The 11,460-nt window shown below is 35.2% G+C and overlaps 1 protein-coding gene across 1 annotated transcript in view; it reads right to left on the reverse strand.

Annotated features, from left to right (window-relative positions):
* DGCR8 (DGCR8 microprocessor complex subunit) overlaps window positions 1-11,460 on the reverse strand; it is a 14,284-nt gene continuing 2,824 nt past the window's right edge. The window contains 11 exon segments of the mRNA XM_009584600.1: window positions 1-427; window positions 764-877; window positions 1,303-1,430; window positions 1,643-1,749; window positions 2,213-2,313; window positions 3,509-3,591; window positions 4,827-4,925; window positions 6,971-7,072; window positions 8,498-8,695; window positions 10,381-10,663; window positions 11,391-11,460. The exon segment at window positions 11,391-11,460 is cut by the window's right edge and continues 30 nt beyond it. Coding sequence (XP_009582895.1) covers window positions 344-427; window positions 764-877; window positions 1,303-1,430; window positions 1,643-1,749; window positions 2,213-2,313; window positions 3,509-3,591; window positions 4,827-4,925; window positions 6,971-7,072; window positions 8,498-8,695; window positions 10,381-10,663; window positions 11,391-11,460 — 1,369 coding nt within the window. The 3' untranslated portion in view covers window positions 1-343.

The following is an 11,460-nucleotide window of genomic DNA, read 5'->3' on the forward strand; positions in this document are numbered from 1 at the left end:
TAAAACACATCCATTTCAAACAACATGGATGGCTTTCCAGGAAAAAGTGCTTGATTGATTTTATCCTGTGTGAACATGCCTGTCCTCTGTGCATTTGCCCAAGTAGAGATCTTTATGATCAATCCTTTAAACGTACATATCTCAGAGGTATTAAAAAAAAAAAAAAGAAAAAGAAAATAGGAAAAAGTAATATTGCCCTGATGATGCAAAAAGAACAATGCATAACTGAAGCAGCTTGGATTTTAGAAGTTATCTTGCATTCTGCAGCAAACAATTTTAAAATAATTGTTGAAAATCTAGTTCCTCCATTTGTGTTATTGCTCCCCACTTGTAAATTTTCTCATTACACATCAACAGTACACAGAGGTTCACTACCAGGTTGAGCCGATTCCACTATTGTCATCTTGGGTTTCTTTCGCGTTTCCTCCTAAAAGAATATGAAACAAACCCCACGACACAGTCATAAAGAGAATATAATAACACTGTTTTAAAATTTGAACAACTTTAGCCAAACTTGTGTCAATCTTTGTGAAAGACTAACTTGTTCTAATGTTAAAAATAAATTTACCAAAGTAGGTACAATTAAGTTATAAGCCAGTTTAAGAGAGAGGATGAAAATCTCTCTGAAAGTAGTCTCCTCCCAAAATCAAGTTTTGAACAGCTCTCTTTACGTGAGATACTGTATAAAACAAGCAAAAATTCTAATCTAAGGCTGACCCAAGGCATTCTTCCTGCTTGTAAATACAAAAGAGCATATACTCACTCTTTCTTGTGCCAGTTTTTTCATTTCTTCCTGCAACTTGTTCAGGATGTGCAGATTTGGCTTGTTCTTTTTGGCATACTGCTGAAGTTCTATCACACTTTTATCAGAGGTTTCCTATCCAACAGAACCATAAGAAACAACAGATGAGCCTTTTTGATGAAAAAAAAATTAAAACACATGGAGCAGAAGTTTAACCTGTGATAGTTGTACTTCCTTAAGTAAAAACATGTATTTCCATGAGTTAAATATTAAATAGGGTATATAATTTTGACCTGGAAGATGCGAGATTAACAGAATTATTATTGTCAATGAAAGCACTCATCTTATCGTCTGGCAATAACAAGGTATGAGAATCAATTCAGAAGAATTGAGAACTGCCCATCAAATGCATACTGCCTTTACCATGACCGGGAACAACACTATTATGCCAAAATAAATACCATTAAAGCTTTGTTGTAACTAAATTTAAAAACCCAGAAAAATACAAAAGCAAAAATACAATCACAAGGTAGGTTACAATCAAACAAAATCATGTTCACCTGTTTAACCATCTTGCTACTCTCTCTACCATACATACGCAAAAGAGAGCCCCAATTTTTCACATGTGGATGTAGTAGCTGTAGGATTTTCTGAGAAGCTAATTGTTTCCCCACTCTTTTATTTTTGCCTGTAAAAATAATAATGAAAACGTGTCAATACCGGCACATTACGTAATTAGATGAACACCCATATTTACTTGTATTATTCAAAATTGAGATACCAGAGAAGAGTAGAATAAGCATGTAACAAGTTAGATAGCTGAACCTTCGAAATGGACAACAAACGAGAACAGGAAAAAAGGAAGATACTATCAGAGGTCACACTAAGTACTGTACTTACACCAGCCTCGCACCGTGTGCTTGCCACAAGTCATGACATATTCGCTCTTCTGATTTTTACCAGGAATCACTTCAAACTTTATGGATGTATCACCCATTCCATGGTTTCTTAAGCACAAACAAAATCAGTATCATATACTAAGTAAAATTACAAACAACTGAAGTGGTTGCAGTTATCTTTGATAGTCATTGCAATGGAATTAGATACATCAATAATAAATTTTAAGACGTTAATTAACAAAGAGTTCCTTTTTAGATCAGTAACTTGACTTGAATGGAAAGGCAAGCCTTTATAAACAAAAAACAAGTATATTTATGTGTCTCACAACTGAATTCTAATCTCAGAAGACAAGAAGCATAAACAGCAAATAGGAATTAAAGGCAGATACAGCATCAACCAGCTCAGCCCACACGATGTCTCTTATAGCCACAGTGAGTGCAGTAAGGCTGGCCAGCCCACAAATGTCCAAGCTATTGACAAACTCTGTGGGGACCAGCAACCAAACAAACAATGTGCTCCGACCCAAACACCTGTACACAACAGAATTTGCTCCTTATTCTGCAGCGTTACCTTTTAAGGCACTCATGGAGAATCTGATATGGAGACAAGAGTCCAGCTTTACTGGTGAGTTCATATACCCGTGAGTCCTCAATACTGATATGGTTAAAATACTACAAAGGAATTGAAAAGGGTTATTGAGCTTTTGCGCAAATAAGACTTTAATACTGTTCTTAACCCTCATTTCTCCTTTGCAACATTAAAAAAATTCTGTTACTCTGTGCTTAACACTTAAAAACGTATTTTTAAATCTATAACGGAGGTATTTACCAACATCATTAAGATTGCCACACCTAATCATGTATTTGCATACAAATTTAAATAATTCTTTTAACTCCGATTTTACATTATACAAGATGGACATAAAAATGACAGTCTTACAAATTCTTTATCATCCTTTCTCCCTCAGGACAAGGTTATTTTAGTTGTTTTAACTAATTACAAAATTCCACTTATCAAAATGCTGTGGTTTAATAAAAGAAAACATAAAATAACAGCTATTGGAACGTTTTGTATTTTAAAACAATGGAAAAAATTCTCTGCATTTTCTTAATGACCATTTCAATAGTGTAGGGCATACAATACAGTTTTAAGTTAAAGCAAATGTACAAACAACCCATTCTGTATATTACACTTTTTAAAATAAAAACATTCCTTTCAGGCTGATCACCGATTTTTCCTTTACTCCTTACTGATAATGTTACATGCTGAATCAGAAGTGAACATATCACTGATAAACTAGCTATTTAATATTTCCAATACCTGAAAATACAGTACACGCTCTCCACTTAAAGAAACTTTTCCTTTGATTTTCTCAAATGTCACTGCTTAAAGTCTCAAATTTTAGTTGTCTGATCTGGCAATAAGTAGCTTTCACAGCTAAGTGAAAATGTTTCAGAAGTCTGGGCACTTTTAGTTCTTATTTGTTCTTCTAAGATGATCACACAAAACCAGACAGCATCTAGCTCTGAACTTTTCAAGGCATCAACCAGAGGATTCTGGAAGCCAGGATAGTGCAGGCAGTCTAGTGTCTTGGAACATTTCAGGTCTTTAGTAAGTGACCTGATATTTCAATAAGGGACTAGTTCTCTGCATCACAGTAAATTTTCTGGTCAGTTCCAACAGAAGAAGAAAAAAGAAAAAAAAGTATTTTCATTGCCATAGATTTGCTGTAAATGAAGAATTTCACATTTCCATCTGGCTGAGAAAACAATGGTACGAATTTTCATTAATATTTCTGACATTGAATGTGTAATGTTTTTAAAAACAGACTCCAACAATGACAGCCAGCAAGCAAGAGTTCAGTACCTCAAGTTCTTCACTGTCTTTGGGCTTCTCCTCAGAGGTCTGTTTAACAAAGTCAGGAATAAGGATTTCCAGTGTAGCTCGAGCTGCAGAAAATGATTAAACACCTTGATTATGTTTATTTTAAACAATGATTGTAAAGAAAAACAGCAGAATGAAGCACTCTTTAAGCAAGCCCCACATCTCCCCTAAAAATATCCACTCATATTAGAGAACAACTTTACAGGTAAGATGGGCATCTTCTTTTTGTAAGAAGTACATTTGCTTGCACTTTTTAAGGACAAAAAAAAAAAATTCTACTTGTTCAAGTTGATAATGAAAGTCTCAACTAATTAAACTAAGAAGCAACTGCTTTTTGAAAATGCCTATGAAAGGAAAAAAAAAGATAATCAAGTCTCTTTTTAAAAGTGACATAGAGCCCTTCGGACCTAAAAATAAAGAGTTGTTATCACTCCTTATTTATTACAGCCGAGCCCTAGTATCATATCACTAGGGCACTCAGAACTATAGTATTGTACAAAAAGAACACCCAGTATTTGCCTGAATTTTCACAGCAAAATACTTTTTTTTCATGCACAAACAATTATGGGCTGGCTTTTGATGATTTAGCTACACTGATAAATTTCACAAGTGCAGAAAGTACCACAGGTACATTATACATCTTTACATTTTGAGAAGTTTTTTCTTCTTGATCCTTGTGCTAAAGACATTTAAAGTTGGAGATCAGTAAGAAGTTCTAATGCGTCAGACACATTCTCATCTAGATCCTAATTATTTGCATATTTATTACAGACTTACACAATTAGAACTAATTAATGAAGACAAGTACTTGAAAAATCAATAATCACATTGTTCAGTGCAATTGTTTTATTACCAGAAAGAGAATCAAAACAACCAAAATCTTGAGGGTTTTTTTTTTGCTTTTAAAGAAGGGCAAAGACTTACATTTTGCTAAAATCCATACACCAGGTGTTTATATAGCAGGTGACAGTATAAATATAAAACCCCCAACACTCTCTTACTGGTCTGATCGTTAGAGACAGATGCTCTTACAGCTACTCAGTATACATCAATAGTTTACACATAAGTTAACATCTGAAGTTTCTTCGTGATTTTCTATCCCAGCACATTGTTGAACTTAGGGTTGTCGGAAAAGTCTCTACAACAGTATTTATCACTTTTACCAAAAAGACATGAGTGTACCTTTGTTGACTACTAACAAAATGTTTCCTACTTACTATTGCAAATATGTCATCTTCAAAGCAGAAATGAAAACAGATAAACAATTCAGCAGTTGGTATTAAGAAAGAAAAAATGTTACCAGCTTTATTCTTGGCAAGTTTTTTGCTGCTGGCAGTTCCTGCCCCATAAGTTACTCCATCAATAATCACTGAGGCTCCAAAAGGTTCACTTGGGTTCTCTGGAAATAGAGGAGGAAAGAAAAAGAAAGCTTTTCAGAACTCCCAATGTAAAATACTCATCATGAACATGAAATACCACCACTATCAAGACTTGTTTTCATCATTTCAACTTCAAGAGGGATAGAAATTGTTTACTCTTCAGAAGACTTAAGAATTGCTTACTCCAGCACATGAAAAACTAACAGAGTTTTCCATTAAGAGACTTACCACCATGTACTTCATTCTTCCAAATAAAGAACTTTTACATTTTAAGAGATCACTTGTCATCTGCCAGAATTCAAATGCTAATTCCAAAGTTTTTGCATCAGTAACACAGTGTAAATACAAGAGCTACACATTCTGATATTGAAAACTCAGTTACATTATGTAATGCATATACAGGAATAACGTAATTCTGAATAATTATAGACTCCACACTAAACTAATATGCCTGACTTGTAATTCCTTGGATGCTGACTGCAGGACTTAATCCTTTCAAGCCTGCTGCTGAAAAAGGTATAATTTCTTCCTCCTCCGTAAGGTACCCCAAAAAAAACCTGGCAAAAGCAAAAATGCAAGGAACATATGCTATACCACTTTGTAAAGCAATCTCAAATGCAGCTAGATAAGGCAATCTGGCTAGAATTTACAGGAAAAAAAAAATCCAACATTAATTTGATTCCAGTTACATTTGCCATATATGTAACGTTTTTAGATTCTTGATTAAGCATCAAGTGCATTCCCATGCTATTTATCTAAAATGAAATTCTCCCCGAGTTTTTGTTTTTCTGAGTGCTAGCATCACTTACACAGTCTCTGTACAGCCTAAGTCAGGAACTACCGAACAACCTCTCACACCACTGACACAGAATAAAATTAAAAGCTGTTCAAAAACACACACAGGTATCCACCCAGCATTTCACATAAATCCCACACTAATCATGGAACAACATAGTCTCAGTAACTCTAAGTTATTTTTAGTCCAGTAGCATGACACTTCTATTTCCATTCTTCTAATAATGTGGGCAAAATTAGTCAACATTTATACCAAATGAATTCCTACCATCTGCATTATGAACTTTTTGCCATCTGCACCTAACTAGTAACACCAATTTATACATACACAATTCTCTTAGCATGACTGTATTTAAATATGAACCTCTATGACATAACAACAATCATAACATACAGTAGCTTGAACATTTAAAGGATTTTAAAACTGTACATATCTAGAAAACCTACTGTATTTTTTGTTAATTGGAAGAAAACCAGAACAGAACAAAACCACAAAAATATCTCAAATTATTGCAGCTTCAGAAAGGGTACATATGTGTCTGCAGAATCTTTCAAATTCTTAATAGCTTCATAATTGAGGGTCTACATATTTCTCTTCAGAAACTATTTGGGCTTAGTATTTAACTTTTCAGGATTCTGATGATTCGCTAAAACCACGCGTGCCTTACAATTGGATTTTCTGGACATCAATGACAAGAAAATTAAGCAAATATTATTGTACACAGTCAGCAAAACTGTAATTGCCCTTATTTCACTGATGGGTCCTTCTAGATGCAAATGAGTTACTCAAACCTATTTTCACTTAGGCATAGTTTTCCAACTAAAAAGCCATATTATTAATTTAAATGTAAGACCGCTCTTATCCTCAAAAGCCATGTTTAAGATACAGAAAACATTTCCTAGCTAGAATTTGACTCACAACAGACTTTCAAGACATCCCCTAGAAAAAAATGTCCATAGTGTTTTATTTTTTTTTTTTTTTTTTTTTTTTTTTTTAAGAAAAAAAATCCAAGCATGTGATAAGCCCTTCAAAACAGCATGTGGTCGATCAAAAAACTTAACAGACTTACCACATTCAAAGAAATTGTAAACAGGGCGAACCTTTAGGACTCGTTGCATATATTCATGCAGTATGCAAACTTCGGATTTCCCATTGGGATTAATGACAAATTCTATAAAAAAAGAGGGGGGGAGGGGAAAGCAGGTAAGCAAGCATGTGATAAGCCCTTCAAAACAGCATGTGGTCGATCAAAAAACTTAACAGACTTACCACATTCAAAGAAATTGTAAACAGGGCGAACCTTTAGGACTCGTTGCATATATTCATGCAGTATGCAAACTTCGGATTTCCCATTGGGATTAATGACAAATTCTATAAAAAAAGAGGGGGGGAGGGGAAAGCAGGTAAGTAGTTCCAGTCTTTGGAAGACAATTTCTACTACAAATAAATAAATAAATGACAAGCTACAAGGGATAAGTGCCTGCTCAAATTAAATGCAATGCTGTTGAATCAGACATGGATAATTATGACCTCAAAGCCCATTTCCTCTGAAAAAGCATTGAGAAATGTCTGAGAAACTTCTATCAACAACTGGAAGTGCACTAATTATGAGCTAAGTCAAATATCCTCTGTTCAATATTTGCAGTCCCATGGCCTCTGGACCTCTACACGCAGCATTTTTGGCAGCTAACATCAATTAGAAATCCTCTAATATGCTCCTAAACACGTATTTTATCTCCCTTCTAACAACAGGCATGTAGACTTCAAATCCACAAACCAGAATCACTCTGGTTTTTTTTCCCCTCACAAAATCCTGTTTAGCAAGCCATAGATCAGATCACTGCCCCTTGCCCTGAACATGCTCTTTTTATTTGAAAGTTGTTTTTGTTTTGTTTTTTTTTTTTCCTGCAACAGTATTGTGTTAGTCAAGGGCACAAAGCCTGCCTCAGAGGGCACTATGGCAGCATGGGAGAGAGAAAGTTAAGATTTAGATAGGTAAAGTACAAGTAAGTCCTTAATTTAGATGGTTTCCATGTGGCTCTGAACCTAGAATTTAGGATAAAGTGTATTACCTAAAAATTCAACTGCACCTCCCTGTAACAGGGAACAGTCAATATGCAATTCATAAGTTTTAATTCTGCTAAAGAGAAGAAACCCAGAAACATGACAATGTACAAAACAAGAACAAAACCCAAATCACAGGTCTATGGACATTTTAAATATCAGACTGCAGTTAAACATACTACTATGGCTACACAGCCGATACAGCTAAGAGCTAATTCGCCCAGCTCCTCATCAGACATGATATCCACCACCCCTCACACCACAGGACACAACTGCACACACAATTCGTTCTTAACCGTTTCCACCAAACTGCTTAAAATTTGTATTTTTAATTGCAGGTTTTAATCTGGATCAATCTGGCATTTGTAATCTGTCTTCAATTCAGGACCAATTAGAACTGGTATAGAACTGAGAAGGCAGTAGCATTCAGTGACTAGGCAGGAGGGTTTTCATTAACAACCAACAGTAACAAGTATCTGAAGGTAGTAACCAGTTACCAGGACTGCAACCTTAAATAAAAATCCTTTCATTTAGGAATTATTCTTTTTTAATAGGAAGTATATTTTGACCGTATTTTTCCTTTACTATGTAATATGATGGATCCAAGAACACAGAATTCTAGAACAAGAAGAAAGTGGACTTATTACAGGATTTTTTCCTTTTTTCAGTCAAGCTTAGAACTGTAATTAGTCTTTGATACAGAATATTTGAACTCCAGGTAGACAAACTAACCTTTCTTTGTAGGTGCATCTTGCACAGACAAGGTAATGAGTTTCTGATTGGCAGGCAGAATAGGCCGCTCAGATTCTGCCTGCTTCCGCTTCATTTCACGATTGAATTGCCGTCTCTCAGCCCAGGTTCTGAATTTTTTTACAGTAACTTGTTCAAAGTCAAAACGCTTTTCCAGATAGCGTCTAAAATCTTCCAGATCTAAGGAACACAAGCAAGTTACTCTCTCTACTTTACGACTGAGAAAACATTAAGTTCACTATTTCTACTGTTCTAAACAGTATGTTATAATTATTTTTTTAGACTAGGAGCAAAAGTAGTGGCTTTAGTTCACATACTCAAGGTTAAGATGCTATTTTATACTAACAGAACTAATTACAAGGTTTCCTGTCACTGGGTCAAACGCAAAACATTTGTGCAAACTGGAAAACAAAACAAAAGAACATTTTATTCTGTCACTTGAAGATTTTACTAAGCCCTAACCACCATAATACCCAACACAATTTGTAACAAAACACTAGTAACTGTTCTACTTAATCACATATTCACCTTATTACCTGAAGCAAGGTATATACAGGGATTAACAATAGTTATGCTATTAGCCTCAGTTTCCTGAAGCCAAAACTGACTATCACTGCCTATTTATTAAACAGTGTACCATGAAACACTGTATAATGATGCTCCATGCACTCCACGAGTATCTGCTGGCCTCTAAACAGAATTTAACATATTCACTTTCACATACAGAGTACTAAAAGACTGCCCCCCTTAAAAGTACAGCTGCTTCCCCTTTATAGGACATTTCTGCAGATATAATCAGCAAAAATAAAAAGTAGCATCCCAAGATGTAAACAAAGAAAAGCAAGCTGCTGGCATTGTTTCCTTCCACAAGGAATTCCAAATGCAAGTCACACTTATACTTGATCACTCAGTATTTTTTTCAGTAATACAGAACAGATCCTATTTAAAGAGAGAGATAGACAGGTGAACTTCACGTAGAAAATAAGTACTTACTGGTTTTAGTTTTGCTGCTAAATATTGATGGTTTTTTTTTTTTTTTTTTTTAAATCTTCTGGCATGGTTTTCGGACTGAACAGGACACGTGTAATGACAAGGACAAGTTTTATGTTTGAAGGCTACAAAGATAAGTGGCAGCCTACAATCCATATCACTATTCTGCGCAGCAGTAATTTACATGGATGATACTCTCAAGTACTGTGGTAGCTGTGGTAAGTGGCACATGACCTTTCTAAGTTCCTCTAGTTTCGCAGTGATTTTGACATGACTTCTTTAGGCAGCTTTTTGTATAAAAGTGTGAGACTTGCATAAATAAAGTAACGAAGCATCATACCCCTTGGCATGAGTGCAATTATATTTGCATAACTTATTCTGCTAGACTTGTGTAAATAAGCAAATCTAGTTTAACTACACCATTTATCTTAAGAGTTCATACTGAAAATAGATTCATTCAGCCAATATGGAGACTGCATAGAAAAGCCTATTTAAAGAAGTCACACAAACACACTTGACAACAGCAATTCATATGTATATGTTGACTTAATTGATTCTTAAACTGAGATAAAGTCTACAGGACTAAACTTCCAAAATTTTCACATTTTTGTGTGTAAAACTTTTGCAAGTGGACTCTCAAGTCTCCAGCAAAAATCTCCGCTGTACGTTTCTCTTCCTGTTAAAATCAAAACTGATTTCTAATACTGGATCTATTTCTCCAGATCTCTGCATATGAAAAACTGTGCAGAAAGACAACTGACCACTTGATGTCAGGCAAGATATTATTCAGTTGCCAAGTCTGGAATAAAGCATATGTATCCCAAATGCCATTACCCCAACTCCAGCCAAGAAAAGACTCCACTTTCCATACATACCTACAGATTCATCTTTACATACTTCAACTTTGGCCTTAACTTGTCCTAAGGCTCCTTGTGCTGCATCTCCCCCTGAGGGGTCTTTGTCATCTAAAGGCCCAGAATCAGCAGCAGTAGAATCTGGTTCTTCAGTTTGGCAGTCCAGTTCTGAAGATTTATCTAGGTGCTTTACAGGTGATACTTCCCCATTTGGGGTTATGTCATTGTTTTGTTCCCTTTCCTCGTTTTCCTTCATTTTTTTGTAATGCAAGCAGGGAATGCTACTAAGGGGAGGATCATGTTTCTGCAAATACAAAATAATACAGAAGGTTTCAGTACCTCAAGGTCACCAAAAGCAAAACTCAAAAAACAAACAATGTAATCAAGATGGAATTTACTTTTATTTAGTCTAGGCTCAAGCTTTTCTTTGGTCAGCAATCTTATTCTACTCAAGATCTGAGTACGTCCACTCCTGTGGTATCTTGGCACCGTGTAACACTGATACTAACCTTCAAAGTGTGTTTGCTGTTTTAGATCCAAATTATATTCTGTTCAATTACATGCAAATACTACATGCTTTCATAAAATCCACTGAGCTCTCTTGGGATTTAAGACCATGACATTAAATCCAGTATCTGCAGATTCCTTGGGTTCATGAACGTTACATGCTTACTTCTGTAAATGTGGACCATAAACCACAGCTCAGGCTAGTTTATAGCTACAAATAAATTATCTGAATATATTTCATGGTGGAATAAAATCAACATTTTGCAGCCATGTGCTAGAACAACGAAGGCACCAAACAAGACCATCTAATTCACTTTAACTGCCCAAACTCATTGCAAAAACTGAAAAACAAAACACCGTAAGAAAAATCATATCGTATTTTCAGAAACAGAGTTTATTTTTCAAGTACCTTAATTCTAACACTGGAAAGAAGCCTGCTAAAGTAGAAAAATATTCAACTATTTGCAGGAACATATCTAATTTTTAAATCTCAGTCAAGTATTTAAGTAATTAACAGCTCTCACCCTTATGCTTCCTGTTCCCAAGAAGTAAGGTCTAGACCAGGTAACAACCCTAGATTCTCTGTGCAGATAT

Source organism: Fulmarus glacialis, unplaced genomic scaffold (genome assembly GCF_000690835.1).
Source record: "Fulmarus glacialis isolate BGI_N327 unplaced genomic scaffold, ASM69083v1 scaffold13849, whole genome shotgun sequence".
NCBI classification, from domain to species: domain Eukaryota; kingdom Metazoa; phylum Chordata; class Aves; order Procellariiformes; family Procellariidae; genus Fulmarus; species Fulmarus glacialis.